General features: G+C 46.3%; 1 protein-coding gene across 2 annotated transcripts; it reads right to left on the bottom strand.

The window, feature by feature from the left end:
* Positions 1-785: 785 nt before the first annotated feature.
* Positions 786-17,281, bottom strand: AP2M1 (adaptor related protein complex 2 subunit mu 1). Of its 2 annotated transcripts, XM_005418977.2 has the most exons (11): positions 17,169-17,281; positions 11,564-11,829; positions 10,092-10,174; positions 7,273-7,278; positions 6,576-6,711; positions 6,338-6,479; positions 3,933-4,052; positions 3,283-3,418; positions 2,464-2,561; positions 2,210-2,321; positions 786-1,904 (listed from the first exon to the last, which is right to left on the bottom strand). In XM_005418977.2, the coding sequence occupies exons 1-11, from the start codon at positions 17,240-17,242 to the stop codon at positions 1,770-1,772; spliced, it is 1,308 nt and encodes a 435-aa protein (XP_005419034.1). In that variant the 5' UTR covers positions 17,243-17,281; the 3' UTR covers positions 786-1,769. The 2 variants fall into 2 exon arrangements, with proteins under 2 accessions (XP_005419034.1, XP_005419035.1); XM_005418978.2 differs by lacking the exon at positions 7,273-7,278 and having other exon boundaries at positions 793-1,904.
* Between the last annotated feature and the right edge of the window lie 687 nt (positions 17,282-17,968).

Raw genomic sequence — 17,968 nt, 5'->3', positions numbered from 1 at the left:
GGCCACCATGGCGCAGGGGCCGCCGGGAGATGTAGTCTGGGCCCGACTGCGCCTGCGCATTCCGGGGCCACGATGGTGCTCGCGGCGCCACGTGCCGGCGCGGCGGCAACCGGGAGCGATGGGGACGGGCCTGGACCCCGCTCAGCCCCTGCTCGTCCTGTCACCCAGGGAAACAGGGTTTGGGAGGACTTGGAATTTTTTTCTTCCCTCTTTTAAAAAGCTTCTGCTTTTAAACCACAATCAAGACACTGCAGGTTGGGGTTTGGGTTTGAATTTTTTCATCCACCGATGGGAAATGACCACTTGGACATCCTCACCTGCTCACAGACTGAAGGCAGGGGGGCTGAGTCAAGGGCCAGCTCCAGCTGCTCAGCAGTTACTGACTCCCTCAGCTACCCCACACAGCACCCACCTTGGCTCCCGCCACCAAAAGCCAAGTTAAAAGGAGAAATTGTCTTTTGAGTTTTTTCAGGTGAGTGCAAGGAAAGATGACCAAGATTCTCTTAAGCCTGGCTTGACTTACAGGGGACTGGGGCACACTCCACTGAGTTCAGTTCATCCCAGCTGCAGCCCCAAGGAAAGCCCAGAGCATCCTCCTTTCTGCGGGGAGACGCAGCACTGGCACAGCTGGAAACAAAAGCATCACTTGTCCTTTTCACCTACCAGCCCCCAAGCAGCCCAGGGCTGGGGAAGCAGCACAAGCAAGCCCCCAGACATTGTGGCACAGGCCCAGGACACAGCTCAGGCTCTTGCAGCACCAGTCCCAAAGAGCAGCGCAGGCAGCCTTCTCCATTCTACATACTTTATTAGATTCAGAGCTGGACAAATCACAAAGTGTACAAAATGGAGACCACACTACCAGAAGCAGGATTGTGGGTTGCAGCAGCATTCCTATGGCCCAGAAGCATTTGGTAGAAGTGTGGAGGGGGCAGGCTGGGTCATGGTGCTCTTACTGCCAACTGCATTTGAGATTCCCCAAGAACAGACCCTGTTCACATCCTGACAGAGCTCAGCTGGTCCACACTCCCTGGGACAGTGGGGCCACGTCTCCAATTTGTTTGGAAAGGACAGACTGGATCAAGCCAGCAGTGGGTAGGGGTAAATGCTCCAAGGACCTGAAATGCTGTGCCACCCACATACACACCAGCAAGAGCCTAAACCCTCATCATCCTTTTTGGTCACAAACCTTCCCACAGCAGGACTCTATACTGACAACTTTGCAAGAAATAAGGTGGTGGTGAGATCTGGTGAGCCCACCATCTTCCTTGGTGGGGGCCCAACAAACTCACCACCCCAAACATCTCAGACTGGCCAGCAACATCTACCACAACAGCAATAGCTAGAACAGAAGCCAGGGTAACTTCAACTCAGATTTGTCCAGTCTATGTTTAGGTCTATTCTACGAGTACATATGCACAAGAACTTCAAAAATACTAGGATATGATGCAAGTAGTGAGACACCAACAGAAGAGGAGTTTAATGGTGGACGTTCCCTAGAAAGATCACGAGAAGATGGGAGTTAGACTAGCCCTTGCCCACCCTGGGACGGGGAGCAGGAGGCTGACTGCACCCTGCACACGACTGGGTTCTGAACTTCATCTGCAGCGTGCGTGGTAACTGAACACAGGCAGGCGAGTCCACTCCCGGGGTGAGCCACAGGGTCTTTCAATCTGCGTCGAGGGGCCAGGCAGACATCTCTGAATGTAGCTGAAGACCGAGGAGAGGCAGAGCATGGCTTGGAGAAGAGGGAGCCTGCTAGCCTGCTGGGGCTAGCATCTGGTCTCATAGATCCCACTCCTGCCGATGTACCTCACCCATTTTATCACATCGTGGTCACTGTAGTTCAGCTTTGGCTCAAAGACTTTCAGGTAGCGCACCTTCAGCCCAGAGGGTGCAAATGGGACCTATTGAGAGAGGGAAAGGCAACAGAGGGCATTGGAATGGGGGTAAGATGCTCTCCGTACACAAACGCCAGAGGACCCCTGGGCAACACATCTAGAAACAGACACCAAGAGCCACTGCTCCCTCCCCTGCTCCCTGCATGCACAGTGCCAGACTCCTGTGGCTCTAAGGGCAATTTTCTTCCATTAACTTTACCATCTGGCTGACCTCACCTGGCAGCTTGTCACAGGGGATGCTCAAACTCCCAAGAGGGACTGACAAAGCCTCTCCAAGGTTGGGTGCATCTGAAAGGCAGACAGGTACTCACCTCAAAGTTCATGGAGATGGGAGGCCGAGCCCACTTCTTCTTGTCGTTGGTGGGCAGCAGTTCAATCTCCGCGCTGATCTGGGATTCCTTCATTCCAGCCATACGTTTTATCCTATTGGAGAAAGCTCAGAAGTGAGAGCAGGCCAGGGTTTGTGCTCCCCATCACTACAAAATGTCAGGGCAGACAGGAGCACTGAACAGATCCTGCCTCCCAGAGGCCTTCCCTGCAGGCCAGCCCCAACACGCTCACTTACTTCCAGACAATGGCATTCTCACTGGCCTTGTACTTTGCCTTCCCTTTCATGCAGATGACTTGCACTCCACTGGTATTGAGGGGCGTTGGGATCCGGACCTGGAAGGCACAGTCTGGTAAGGGGGGGCAAGGACACTGCAGCCTGGGCAATCTGGGCAGTCTCAGACAGTCTGCCCTGCAACCCCTTGGGCCTTCTCTCTCCCAGCTCAGGGCCCAGAGAACATCAGCTATCACAAGGCACCCTAGGCTAGTTATCCAGTTTCTTGCTTTGAAATACACATTCACAGTTCCATAATACACAAAATCAGTAAGCAACAGGTCAGAGATCAGCATGCTGCAGGAATCCTGGGTAATGTTGGGAAGATGAGCTCAGGAAGGATGCCAGGCATTGCAGCAGGCTCCGGACAGCCCAGCCTTGCAGCAGTAAGCCTTCTCAGATGGGGACTAAGCTGCAAAGCCACCCCTAGCCTGTCTTACACGGCTCACAGCCTGCTGCCTGTCTGACATACCATCAGATCATGCAGACAGAAGAACATGAAATTTTCACAGTGGCTGAGGAATTAAGTGAACAATTGCTGCAGGGATGGAATGAGGCCCTTGCCAAGGCAGCTCTGCAAATGAAAACAGCTTCCACTCCCTACTCTACAGCACCTCCTTCCCACAAAACAGCAGCACCACACATCTAAGAGATAAATCAGTTCACTTTTTTAGCCCTGTTCAAGCTTGAAGACTCATCTGTGAGAACTCTACTGCAGTGGACATAAACAAGAGGCATGACTTCCAGGCACAAGATACCACAGTTGGTTTTTTTTTCTCTTACCTCTATCTTCTGAGCCAGCAAGGAAGGTTTGAAATTTGATTTGATCACCACCTTCACTTCCAGCTTGGTCCGGCCCACCTCCCGCACCAGTGGGATCACACGGAAAGGAAGGATAATGTCCTTCGTGGTTCGGTATCTGCAGGGATGGAAGTTACAGTGAACTCTGAGGAGGAGTTAACTCCCTTATGCCTCAAACTGTATCACCCTCCTAAAGAGATAGCCTCTGAATATGCCAAACAGCTTGGAAACATCAGCCAGAAAGGGAAACATGCCAGAAGGAAATAGCAGTTAAGATCCGTGCTGCTGTAGGGCAGCAATGGTTTCTTGTATCTCAAGTTTTGTATCTGGTTCCTGCCAACAGCCTTGTTCAAGGACACCAGTGTTAAACACTAAAAACAACAGATACAAGAAGCTCAAAAGCAAGAAAACCCAATCCAACACCATGGTTATGGCAAAGAAAACCAAACACAGCTGGGCTTCCACATTTGTAACAGATGGATTTGTGGGACACCCTACAGATTCCACTCTGAAAAGGGGGTGGTGTGTATTTCTTAAGTGCTCAAGGGCTGCAAGTCTGCCTGGGAGCAGCAACATTACTGTAGCAGCAAGCAGATGCCAACACCAGCCTGTTCACCCTCCACCCACAGTACCTCATGAGCTCAAATTCTCCATCTGGTGGAATGAAGCTGATGCTCCTCTCAGAATCAAACTTGCTGAGCCTCACACACTGGTGGAAAGTGCAGTCATCAATGGCAATTGACTGTTTGCCGCTGAAAACACAAAACACAGTTAGAGAAGCACAAGCTGCAGCTCTGGTATCTTGGTGCAGTCAAAATCTGTCCAGGCAGAAACTACTCTACAGAGCATGTTGCCATCGCAGGTGTCCAGGAAATGGGGAGGCAGGGAGAGATTTAGGGGACAGCAGCCTCTTGGCTCAGACTTTCCTTGTTTCACCACCACAAAAATCAGATTTCAGGAAGCTTGTTGGAAAGAATTTTCTCCCTCCTCTCCCCAAAGAGGAGAGAGCTTAGAAGAGCACCCTTGTCATAGCCAGCACAACAAGGCTTGGGTCTGCCTGCCAGCAGCACTCAGTACTGCAAAGGCAACTCTGCCAGCCCAAGTCTTCCCACAGCACAGTTCAAAGGAGAGAAAACACTTTCCTGTCCACAAAGCTATCCCACTGCCACACAGCCAGGAAATGCCAGGTTCAGAGTCTTCCTGTTCAGAAATCTCTTCACAGCTGTTCATTTCCATACTGCCAGCAGGTGGTTTGATTCTGAACCAAATCACCAAAACCATGACATTGTGACATACAAGTCTGTATCTCTCCTAAAAATGTGATGAGCTACCACCTGTCCATGTATGTGCACCAGCCTAACCTGCCAGCACTGAACTTGTGCCAGGTACTAATTCCTGAAAATAAAGGTCGTAGGCCAGCCAAAACCCCTCAGCTACTGAGAGGGACCAGAAAGCAGGAGCAACAGAAGAGGCAGCAGTGTAGAGAAGGTGCAGCAGTGTATCACTATGGTATTGAGGCTGCCTCAATTGCTGGAAGCAACAGGACAGCCATGCCAATATGCCAAGATAGTGTGAGAACTACAGCAGGTTTAGTTCTCCTAGGAACCACCACTCCCTACACCAAGGGGAAGCAGACTGACCCCCAGGCTGACTGGCTGTCTAGTTACACAACCACCAGTGGTCTGGTTTGTGCTTCAAAAGGAGGAGTTAGTATTTCCTAATCTGCTGCCCAGATGACAACCAATCTTAGTCAACTGATTTCTATTTCTTTGCAAAACAGCTGAGAAAGCCTCTGCCTAGGATTGCTCCAGGTCTCAGGCAGCATTACTCAGGGTTGGCCTTGCCACAAGCTAGACCCCAAAAAGCAACTGATAGCAGCTGTCCCTTTTGGTCACCTCATAACTAAATGCTTCTGGAGAGTAATGTCTCTAAGCTGGAGATGCCCACTGGATAATTACAGAACCACCTACCAAGAATCCCAGTTCATCTTACTTCTGTAATTCAAAAAACTACCATATTTACTGGCAAAGGCAGTTGGCACAGGAGCTTTGGGACAGTATACTGACTCTTCAAGGCCTGTGCAATTAATATTTTCACTAGAGTAAATCCTCAGCCATCTCAGGCTCGTTCATTTTCCTAGCTCAATTCAGTTACAGGAAAGATGGCTTAAAGGTGACAGTGAAGTGATAGCTCTTGGCTTGGTTCTGAGAGAAAAGGCAAATAGCAGTTCAGCTCCATTTACAGGAACCATCATGGAAAGTGTCTGAGATCCAAGTTACATGCACAAGTCACACAAAGCAAGAGACAGAGGGAGAGCAGAGTGCACACAAAGCTGAAGCAGATTATCTACCTTCCCAATTCACTGGGGGTCAGCAAAAAAAAAAAAGACAACCAAGAGAAATACAGATGAGTTGCAAATGGTTAGTGAGACGAAAGTGGCAGTCCTGTTGCTTTTATCTCTTCACCCCAAGCAGGAAAGCTGGAGAAGGGGTTAGGAGCTGTTTGTTTTCAGCTTCAATGTGGGTACTGACAGAGGTGCAGCTGGGAGGGAGCATAGCTGGGCTCTCAGAAAGGATGTGCCTCCTACTCACACAACCACTGATCACCTGTAAGCAGGAGGGGCTTCCCCAGTCTTTGTTCTACTTTGTGGGAACAGTCCAGATAAAGCAGGCAGAAGGATTCTTTCACTATTTCTTGGGAGCACTGCTACTGCTTTTATGATTAAGAGCACTGAGCAAAACTGCTAGAGATACAGATTATAGGAAAATCCATCTTGGGGAGGTATTTCCAAGTGCAAGAACTATACACTTAAAACTATGTTTGAATCTTAATACTTAAAGAGCTGAAGAGAAGCCCTCTGTATTGAGGCCCTCAGAATGGTAGCTTGCATGACAACTGATCTACCCAAAGTTAGCAGTACCATCTGAAGGGAAGAAAAAACCCCAGCTTTTAGTCTGTCAGATCAGAAGAGCTATTAAGGGCTGCCCTTTCATAAGAATCCCTGGTGGCAAGTGGTCACCAGGTCCAAACCTCTTACCTTTTCCCCGTTTCATCCGCAGTCCCTTTGCCCTGTTTTTCAATGACAATCTTGTCATTCATGCCAAACTTGCATTCTGGCATTCCACTCAGATAACTCTTCATCACCACTCTGCCAGAGACATGGGCACTCAAAACCTGACCTGGTTAGAGAAGACCACAGTTCAGAACACTTACAAGAGTCACCACTCACAAACCCTGAGCAGGAGAAGGATGCCAGCTCAGCACCACCTACTTACCCTGTGGGGACATTAAGAGATTCACACTCTCCAGCACATCAAGAAAGAGTTCATTGCGACGGTATTTGATTCCTTCACGTCTCCATCCAATCTGTCCAGTCACCTGGCTGGTGATCTGCGACTGCTCTTCCTTGGTCTGAAGAGAAGAAATGACATCTTAGACATAAACAAACTACTCTAAATAAATTCAAAGACTAAGAAACCTTGCTCTGAATCTAAGAGCAAACACTTGCCATTTACTACACATAAAAGTTTTTGTCACTTAGATACGGGTACTGTGACACCTCACATGATTTGGTCATTCCCTCCTCAGAACACCAAATTCTATGCCTAACCAAGAATTTGCCATAGCAACATCAGGGAATGTTGTTCTGTTTTGTTAGCAAGTCCATTAGGCTACCTCTTAGTGCAGGGTGGCATGGGCTCCAACAATGGCACTCAAATAATATCTCAGACTGTCACATCAATCCATATTAAGCAGAGAAGCTTAACATGGATTGATGTAGCAGTTCACACCCCTATTCAATATGAAACCCCAGGGACACAGGAGAGCTAATCCCCAAGGCCTGTTTCTTAATAACTGCAGTCATAAAAGTTACATACCAACACAAAACCAAAATGCATCTAACAGCACCCAGGCTCTAAGTCTCCAAAGAGTCCCAAGGGCTGTGCTGAGAGGCACAGGGAGATTTCCTACCTGATGCTAGAGGTGGGGTCCAGTCACACGCAGAAAGTCAAGAAGTAGGTGTATAGTAGCAAGTGCAGTGTAGACAGGGTTAAGAGGCAAGCAGGTCAATAGCAAGAGAAGGGAGGAAGGGAGAAAGAGGCAGATTAGGCTTAAGGCTACCTGAGGACAGGAAAAAAGCAGGTCAGCTCTTTGTTAATTAGGGAGCTAATTAGCACAAACAAGATGAGGGGTTTTCACCTTTAGCTCCCTGCAGGAAACCCAGCACTCCAACAGTGATATTAATTTTCAGACTTGGCCCATTATTGACAATCCAAACGCAAGGTGGAGCAGAGGGAGAGACAGGCAAAATACCACTCCCAATAATGTTTCTCTTAGGAACAGACTCATGCTGGTTTTCCTAATGCAAATCCTGGATGTCTACCATGTCACAGATGCCCAGACTATGGGAAATATCAGGCAATTTGGGTCCTGGATAAAGTGGTATCCTTGTTAATTCTGCTTTTCCACACAACAATGGCCCAAGACACAAGTGGGCTCTCCCACAGCAGCCCTGCAGTAGGCCCACAGGGTGGCAGTGCATGATCTCAGCTTCACACGCTCTTGCCAAAGACATCGTCAGTTCCTGAGCAAGCACAGTCTCATCATCTAAGAGACAGAGTTTTATACTCCCCTGAGAACCACCTAGGTAAGTGCTCAATACAGTACACAAAGTACCTCTCTTGTCTGTCCCACAAAAAAAGCACTGTCTTGTTCAATGCTTTGTTGAGGCTTTAGAAGAATACGTAGATTTAATACCCAGAGCTCTGTCTTCCAAAGGGACATTGATCATGTGATGACATTCTCATCTCCTGCAACAGCACCACTACCCTGACCTGACACTTACTCTGTGAAGTGACCAGATGGATCTGGAAGTAGCTGCTGAAGTTGAGACCACCCAGCAGCATGAGTATTCCCTAAGGGAGGCACTGAAGACACCTGGGTTTGAAGTTTCATTTCCAATCTTTCATTGAGAACAAAGTCAAAAAGTCGAGTTTGGAAAGTCTGCCATAAGTGGATTTTGCTCCTTAAATTCCTCAGGACACAAGCCCAAGGAAAGCATCACCGGGAACTACATGAAGATAGGAAAAACAGATGATAGGCCAGATGATTCAGACCCAGATTTTGGTCCTGGGTATCTGTGTGAACTGGCTCTAAGTCAATGAGGAGCTGAAGGCTAGAAGTATCAGAGTAGAGAGCAGATAAGGAAACATGGCAGGTACTGTTTCAACTGATGCCCTTGCCATCCTGTGCCTGCAATAGATTAATTCTGGTTTTTGAACTGGGCTGCACAAAATTCTAATACTGAGCAGAAAAAGTGTTTACTTGTGTAAAGCTAAAAGCCATACTCCTCTTTGTAAGGAAAGGACTAAACCTGCTGTTGAATTAAGCATGACACTGCGACCGTGGTTTGCACACAAACAAGCACAGAAGTTTGTTAAAACCCACAAAAGCAAAAAAAAAAAAAAAAAAAAGCAAGGGAAGGAAGTGTGGGAGGTGGTTAGTTTTGAGTTTTCCTAGGAACAGGAGCTGATTCAGCTATCTTCAGTGCTGACTGCCCAAACTGTCAGACTGCAGAAGGCCAGAGATTTACACTGGGACTCGTGATGGGGACTGAGACCGGATGCATTCACATCTGGCCATGTTGCAAAACAGTTGCTGTTCTAGCGGAAAATACATTGCTCAGGGGCAGCTTTTCTCTCTCACCTCCTCTTGAAATGCAGTTAGTCTTGCTAGATTAAATGTTTAAAAAGGAATTCTCAGAAAATCAGTGCTGATGAACTGAGTTGAAACAGAGCCTCCAGAGACTGACCTCTGCTAACCTAAACAAGAGCAGTCGCCATGCAGGCTCTTGTTTGCCCTTTGCTTCTGTTTGTAGCTGAGGCTGAAGCTTCACTCTGCCACAGACTGCCTCACTATGGACTCCCTGAAGCTTTTTCCCTGACTCATTGCTGTGCAGGGGAGAGGACTAACTTTAAGGCTAAGTCCTTATTATTGACTTGCACAGCTGTGTCAGATGGACAAGGTGGACAAGATTCCTTGGGGACATGAGAAACAAACTATGAGTTTCCTTTGAAGCCTAGTTTTGAGGGCTGTACTCGGAGTAGGATTAGAACTAGTTTAAACACATTCCCCAAACCAGTCCAACCAACCATCTTTTTCCCAATACACCCTTTATCTTCTAACTCTATATAAACTTTGTTGCAAGGGTTAACACTATGCTAAAAGCACAGCAGAGATTCTCATCTCTAACCAAAGAAAGTTCAGGCTGTACTGATGCTGACCTGCAAGGATGTTACAGGCAGAGACAGAGCAACATGAGCTTCCTGACTTCACAGCAAGATTCACTAGGCTGAAGAATACTTCATTATAAGGCAGGCATGAAATCCTGACAGCTCTGGTGGAGAACAGACTTGCTCAGTGAGATTCACATGCAAAAAAGCTACTTCTGGTTAAGCAGGTAGATTTGTTTATTCTCTCAGAAGCTGACACAGAGCAGAGCCTGAAGCCAGCAACCATGTTTACATGCAAGGGACTGACATTATCCTAGCTCTGGGCTCTTCCTCCTGCATCTTATCATGTGCCAGGGAACATGAGGTAGCATAGTGCAGGGACATCTAGAACAAGGTGCCACTGAGGTACATCCCTGCCAGGGTATCCTCAACTTATTCAGGCACCTTCCTTCCACAGGGGTCAAATGGTTAGATGGTAATTAAGACCATACTCTCTTGAACAGGTTTAGCAAAAATTAACCAGCAGAACAGTGCTGTACCCCAAATTCCTCTGATTACCTGACTCTTGATGCCTTGTTGAGTGATGAAAGTCTTCAGGGCCCCTGTTTCAGAGTTCTGAGGATAGCCAAAGTCCAGGATTTCTACAGAAGGGTAAAAGGTTAGTTCAGAGCTACAAGGTACAAACACATCAACTAGGCAACTGCTACTATAAGGAGAGAGGCAATCAGTGCACAGATACTGCTTACACATTGAATTTCTGGGTAAGTTGCTGCAGCATTCTTACCAAGGGAAAAGAATCATTTTTGCTACACTGAGGTCCTGGAGCAATACTTTGGAGATGAGGAGTGATGGAAAGCTGTGTAAGTGATGAATTTGCCAGTTTTTAAACACAACCAGACCTCAGGACTAAATATCAACTAACCTAGCTATCTGCACAGGGCACACTGAGTATTTTTCCAAAAACATCCAAGGGACAATAGAGAGTTTTTAAAACACCACAGCAATTTTATCTCTGCAGCTTTTTTTCCCCAAGTTTTGCTCTTATGAAGATGTAATAAAACCAAAACCTAAAACAACAGCTGAGTAGTGGCACTGCAGGATGAGTGCAGGAGGGAAACAGATGTTAACTATACACAGGGAACAGTACACACATACTTCCCTCAAAGAGAAAGGGAACAACCCACAAGAGATTTAGAGGGGAAAGAAGACCACTAACATGATACTGAGCAACATCACACTGGCAGGTTTGATCTCACTGTGCCTGCAAGGAGGCAGCAGTGACTGACCAAAGCAGAGAACAGTCAGTCTCCTGGTCTGCCCTGAGGGAACAGGGAAAACATCAGTCACTGTGACCCTTGGTTAAGAATCCCAGGACACACACATATGGTGCATTGTCTGGAAAACAAATTGAAACATAACTAACACAAAGTCCTCATGATATGTGAGACAGGGGCAGCTCAAGGGCAACCTCCACAGGCAGGCTGGTATCATAAGCAGCTGAAGGGACACTATTATTAATCTGTGGTGAAATTTGGAGCTGTATTAGTGGGGGAGGTAGGGCTGGGAGAGAGCACATTGTGTTTTACTGACTTCCTTCTGTTCAGAATTGAGCCCAAAAGGCAACTTAATAGGGACAATCTACTTAAGCCTAGGGTGGCTGCTTCCATACACTGCCAGAGCCACCTGGGCACCAGCTGGCCTTAGAGGTGCTACTGACAGTCCTCTTGATATACCCTGGGGTAAGGAAAGCTTGACATCTACACAGGATCCCCGCAGAAGCTGAGCTCCAGTACCAATTGTCTCAAGTCGTACAAGTGCACAGCTCCCAGCATTTCAGGGAAGAGAATCTGCACAAGGCTATGGACTTGGACATTTGCAGTACAGGTGGCATTAGAAAGCCAAACAAGTAATTTTGAACTCTGCCACACATGTTAAAAATACTTCAAGGATTATTACTACATCATACTAAGCTAAGGATTTCAGAATGACCAAGTGCAACAGGCCACAGTATATAAGGGGAAACATCTCACCATCCAGCAGCTCATAGATCAGCACGAAGTTGTTCTTTATGTTCTCCTCACTGATCTTCCCGAAGTAGGCAGTCATCACGTCACACATCTTGTAAAGAAACTCGAATACCATGGCAGCATTGACATTCTGCTTGGTGACAGCAGCCAGCCAGATGTTGGAGCGCTTGACATGGAAGAAGCTGGTGCGGGCGATGTTGGTGACGGGCGAGCGCACCTGCTGCCGCGCGTGGATGACATTGACGCGGAAGGCGTCCACGGCATTGCGCCTGCGAAAGCACCACCAAAGACAAGTCAGCACAGCAAATGTGACACCAGCTGGCTGCACAGCTCTGCTTCTGCCACTACGGTCACACGCTGAGCTACACACACCAAGCTCACCTAGGGAGGGTGCCTGGGGATGTTTCTAAGACGGCAAGTGAAGGCTCTGAGCAGAGTTAGACACTAAATTCTGCACAAGTTCAAGGAGAGAGAGAGCTACTGGTCTCTGGGGAGGTTTGGACTACAGTGTGACTGCAGTCAGAAGGAGAAGCAAACCTCCATCTAGAGAAAAAAGGCAAAGAAACCTTCCCTTCAATTAATTTTGACAGCAGTCCCAATTGATTGTCATAGCTGGAAACAAACACATTAGCAACATATGGCTCAGAGAGTCCAGTTTTGACCAAACACCTAATTATTGTCTATTCTGCATGCCCAGGCCTTCACATTCCTGCCCCAAAGCAAGCTGTAATCTCCCAAGATATGTGTCAATGGCAGTTGCTCCCAGACTACAACCAAGGAAAAAACAGCAAAATTTGCCCAGGCCACCTAAGAGATGTCAGTGCCCAGGCACACTCCAGAAGGGAGCTTTAGTTCTCAGATCCAGCTCACCTCCATACCCCACACACCTTGGATGTCAGGCTCAAAGCAGCAGGAAGATTAGAATCACCATTTGATTTCCAGTTATATGTCACCTCAAGACTGCTCTGTTTCAGAACAGGTGTCTTGCATCCAGACTCAGAGTCCCCACAGTGCAATGTCAGCAGTACTGCATGGTCCAGGACCATTTACAGTCAAGGGTTCTGCCCCAGTGCTGAAAAACTGCTGTGCAAGCTGCCCATAGGTGCTGCCCTCTCTGATCCAAACTGTCTATACACTAGCAACAGGGGAAAAAGCCCTCCTTGTTACACAAGGAGTCCAAGTGACATTCTGAATGCCAGCTCTTGCACAATGGTCTCCTTATCCTGTAACTACAAGTCAGAATAAACTTCCCAAATTAAGTCCACCAATCCTGAGAATACAGGAAGGAAGCCCAAGTGCTTTATATGACAAGACCAAAACTTAAAGCAACAGTCTACACACAAAGCCAAGACTCATTTAGTTGTGCTTTATTACTCATACTCTCAGACACTCTGTAGAACAGGGGGTTTGACTGCAGCATCAAGGCCATGGTACTGATTATGCAGAAACATGTTTGAGAGCAGACAGTAATATCATCCTTGCAAGCAAGGATACAGGCATACAAATGCTTGTAGGCACTGAGGGTTGTCAACAATCCAACACACAGTTCCAAGTTAGAAAACAAAGGATATTCCAAGGAACATATGCTACCACAGCAGGTGCTTGCTCCTTGAAGGTCTGGGGACATATGTAGAAGTTTCATCAGTAAACACACCCCCCTATAAGCAAAGTTCTGGCTTTTGAATACTTCTCAGGTTTTATTGCTCCAGAAAGTTTGCAAGCTGGAGTTAAATTAATATTTCATTTCTACTTTAGTTTTTCCATAAGAAAGTAATTTAATCTACTATAAAATAATATCTAAACCCCAAATCCTCCCCTCCAGTAAGCCTTGCAAGGAAAGTTCAGCTTGTTCTGGAGCATTAGCCCTCCCAGCCTCAAGTTCTAACCCGCTAAAAGTAGCACCAGAACCAGTCAGCAGACTGGTGCACACTAGAGGAGAAGCCTCACGTCAGGGAGGCTTTGCTAGCACACCAGGTGCCCACTGTGCAGTGCCAGTCGTGGCCTACCACGCGTCTCTTACCTATTGCTACAGCAGCCAATGAGATGGGATGGACAGAAATGGCGCCAGCGGAGAAAGGAGGAGTGACAGCAACAAGAGAAAGGGTTAGAAACACACACACAAGGCACAATGAATCCAAAGAGATAAGAAGAGACCAAACAGCACCCCCTCCCCCTGCTCCTTGGCACAAAAGGCCAAGGTAGTATTGGATGGACAGTAACAAGCTACAGCAGCAATGAAGCCCTCACAAGGTACAACACTGACATGCCACGGTCAGGCTGTCAGCATGGACAGATTTGTGTTTGGCTGAACTTTAGGGATAAGTGGGCATTTAGTCTAGGTGAGCCGCACCTGTATCACAACAGTGCTACCCAGTCTGCTCTGCTAATATAGGTAGCAGGCCTTGGTGTGGAAAAACCCCAAAGCCTCAACAGAGGCATCACCTGGGGACCGCAGAGTATCAAGTATCTTCTTCCCAGTCTGCCTCAGGACAGGGCTACAAGTCTGGGTGGGAATTTCTGTGACAGTACTTCTCATTTGAAGGTGTTTGGGTCAATGCCTTCTGGTTTGGTCCAGCCAACAGGAAATACAGCAAGTTTGATAGAGCTGGAGCACATCTGGAGAGATAGGGCACATCCTGCAGATTCAGACACTGCTCTATCCAGCTTGCACTTTTTCCTTAAGGATCAAGAGCCATGAAGCTGACGTGATGTATTAGAAGCTCAGAAACCAAATATCTATTACATTTAAAGTGCATGCAGTTTGTCACGTAAGCTGCTCAGTTTCAAATAGCTGAAGTTTTATTACACAGAGCTGCATACTTAAACGCAGGTAGGTTCCCCAACGACTAAGTCACTGAAGAACAAGGCACTCGAAAATTACAGCAGAACCCTCCATGGCGTCCTGAATTATATGCATGGTGTTTTGCCTTTTTTTTTTTTTTTTAATAAGGCTGCTTATACATGCAGCTAGCTGCTGTATGGACAGATGCGCTACATGCACCAAAGCCATTCTAAGTTGCAAGCAAAGAAAGTTCAAGTTTTGTGGTACTTCTGCCTTTAACAAAGTCATAAGAAGGATATCCTCGTTGTTTGTCACTTTGGTCATTATATCTGAGCTATGTGCTTCTTAAGGCCCTTAAACTGCAAGGGGAGGTGTTCTCATAACCACAGATGACCTTTATCTCCCAGCTCAGAAACTGAGGCTTCAGAATGCCAAAGGCAATGGCCAAGACTAAGGAGTCCTATGGGTCAATCACTCATGAAGACAAGGAGCAGTTATGCTCTTTTCCTATTCAACTACCTCCCAACAAGCAGGGTGGGTTCAGCCCTCAGCACTTCAGAACTACTGCTTAGCATCTAAGAACTGTATGGTATGCTAGAAGTCCATCACTCAGCTGTTTGGTTAGAGACAGAATTCCTATAAAGTTGAGCACAAGCTACAGTATCATAGCTATTCCTTTCCTTACCTCCCACTGAGGGTTAGGATATTAAAAATTTTAAATAGATCTGGCATTAATGCTAATGTGCAGACTAGGAAATGGAAAGACTCTCAGTTTCTTGATTACACAAGATGAGACATAGCCATTTCATAAAAACTTTTTGTGTAAGGCTACATGTTTAAAAAAATCCAAACTGAAGGCCTGTTTGAGAGAAAATCCAGCACCTTGGGAGCAAGTTCTGTCAACAGCCAACACCAGCTGCACCTAAGTCACAAGACTGACACTTTCACAAGAACTGAATGGATGATTTCACTGAAAGGAACACCAACTCCTCAAGTACTAGAGAAAACACTGGAATATTCTGGCACTCTGCCAAATGAAAAAGTTAAGATAGGATCAAGCAGGAAATCCCATTTTCTAGCTTTGTCTGACCAGCCAGCAGGAAGTACTTGATCACGTACTGAACATAAGGCACTCACTCTGTAAGAGAAATGAGCCAAGGTAAAAAGCAGTAGAAGATCATATTAAAAATACCTACTTTGCTCCCTAGTTTGCATCTCCACATCCATAATGCCATTTAAATCAAGAGGCCTTCTTGAATAAACATCAGTTTGAGAACAATCTTGTACGTGTTTCAAGTTTGCAAACAACAAAATATTTTTGCCAGAAACAGCAGTGAAAGTGTCCCTAGTCCCCACCTGAAATATTCACCAAAGTTACCTATAATCCAGACTGGCTTGGCTCAGCCACTGTGATACGAGCTTTACAAAGTCAGTCCTGTCACATGAGTTGCTCTGAAGAGCTTCAGCTAACAAGTATTGAAGACTGATAAGAGTTCGTACAGTAGAAAAGAGGCAAAGCATCACAGCCACTTTCTGCTAGAGAAATACAATGCTTCCTTGGCTCAGCTATGTATGGAAGTCCTGGAATAACTCAGTCAACCTTAGAACAGCTCCTTCACCTTAGCTGACCTAGAACAAGCCAAGAGACTGAAAAGCTCATTAGGTGAAGCCTCATTACAGACACTGTGTTGACTACTCCCTCGATGAAACAGTACAAGCCTTGACTAGCTACTAGTTCTACCTCAACTTTTAACCTCCAGTAGACAATCCATAACCAGAAGGGACATACTCTTCAGACCAGAGCAATCTGAAGACAGACTGCCTTGACTGTTTTTTTGTAATTTATGGCAACAAGTTATTTCACAGTACATCCTACCAGTAGTCAGTGTGGAGACCTGGGACAAACTACTTTTTCCTAAATTGGCCTGAAGGCTCTCTCTCACTGAACTTTGAATTATCACCTACCACAGCTCTGCCTCTGTTAGCTCTGTCTTAACTCTGCCAACTTAATTACTAACTTCCACCTAATGCCTGACACTATGAAAACCCACTAGAAAGAGTACTATTGTGCACAAACCCGCTGAATTTAAGGTTTTCAGCCCAAGCAGCACCATCACTCACGGTTCCCTATAGCACTATCCACTGCCTACAAGGCACTGTATTTTTAGTAAGATGCCTTCTGGAAACTAGCAGCCTAAGGGTTGCACAGATCCAGTCTAAGTGAGCATCATAACACTTTGGGGAAGTGCAACAAAACACCTACAATCTACAATCTGAAGGTTTTCAAGGCTTCCCACAACTTTAGTTACCCAATGAATGTAAGCTTTTCCCACTAGGCTGTCATGCAAAGTTGGGGGACAGAAAGCCAGCTGTAGCAGTACAGCCATGAGATTGCTTGTAGATAAAACTTTCCAAGAACACAGTCTCCTGCATGCCTGTACTTGATGTCAGACATCAGTGCCTGAAACTAATTCAGAACCCTGGCTATAGTGTGTGGCAGACAGTTCTCACATTACTGCTCCTGTCAAGTTTTAGCAATTACAGTGAGGTAGGCTCCCACAGTGGCAGCCCATGCTGCTGAAGCATTTGGAATAATGGCCACATCTCCACCATCCAAAATAAAGTCCCAGGTTTGGCTGCAGACCATCCTTCACTGTAGGTGACCAGGGCTTAAACTTCTTTATTCTAAGCTAAGCCTAGAGCAGCAAGTTGAGTTGCAGTCTCACATGCATGCGCAGCTAATGCAGAACAAAGCAGCTCTGGATTGTTTACTGCACCAAAATGAGACAAAAATGCAAAAACTGGGGATGCAACAGAAGCACTTACCCGATGTCATCCCGGTAGACACGAGAGATTAAAACCTCTCCTTTGTGATTATAGATGAACAAGCCTCCGATCATGATGGAACTTTAGTCTTCACTTCCCATGTTGCTTAATACCTGAAGCAGAAAAGAGCATATTTAAGTAGGCTGTACAGAAACAATTATTAGCCAGGACTAAAGCTTAAAGTTGGCACTGAAATAAAAGCTGCCTTACTTCTCATTCCAAAAATCAGCACGGACAGATTAAGCCTCAAGGACAAGTATCCAAAACATACCTCTTGAATGTGAGAAAAAACACAGGCCTGGAACTACAAGAAAATCAAAGACCCCTTACTTCTACTATAAAGTGTCTATCTCCCTAAAGACTGAGATACAAATCAGACACAATTCCTAAGTCTTTTTATATGCAGTTCAAACAAATGTCTGACATGTCACCAAGCCTATCACCACATGACACAGGGTTCCTAGCAGCAAATACACCTCTGTTTATTACCACTTTTACATAGTTTTTGCACATCAGAGTAAGAGTCTTTGATAATCCCTAGCAGCCATATCAAGTCACACTTCCAAATTCAAACTGAGAGCCATCTGGCTACAAGGCACCACTGGAGTGGTCACAATTGTGCCCCATTTGAACAGGGAGATAGTCTCTTAGAAGTTACCCTCCTAAACGGCTAATTTTCTCTTTATTTAAAGGAAGATTGCTTTGGAGAAAGCTACAAAGCTCTCTCCAAAGACATTAGATATTATTGATAGAGAAGACTTTTTAAAATATACAGCTGCTTCACCAGATCCCATTCCTGG

This window comes from Geospiza fortis, unplaced genomic scaffold, assembly GCF_000277835.1.
Source record: "Geospiza fortis unplaced genomic scaffold, GeoFor_1.0 scaffold172, whole genome shotgun sequence".
NCBI lineage: Eukaryota > Metazoa > Chordata > Aves > Passeriformes > Thraupidae > Geospiza > Geospiza fortis.
The sequence above is the reverse complement of the archived record's forward strand: the minus strand, read 5'-3'. Positions and strand labels throughout refer to the sequence as shown.

What these genes read in the sequence shown, in the direction of transcription:
- AP2M1 (XM_005418977.2), bottom strand. Translation starts at nt 17,242, where the DNA reads ATGATCGGAGGCTTGTTCATCTATAATCACAAAGGAGAGGTTTTAATC. An exon ending in GATCTATGAGCTGCTGGATG is followed by an intron (nt 10,175 to 11,563) that starts GTGAGATGTTTC and finishes ACCCTTCTGTAG; the next exon opens with AAATCCTGGACTTTGGCTAT. An exon ending in GCGGATGAAACGGGGAAAAG is followed by an intron (nt 4,053 to 6,337) that starts GTAAGAGGTTTG and finishes TTGTGTTTTCAG; the next exon opens with CGGCAAACAGTCAATTGCCA.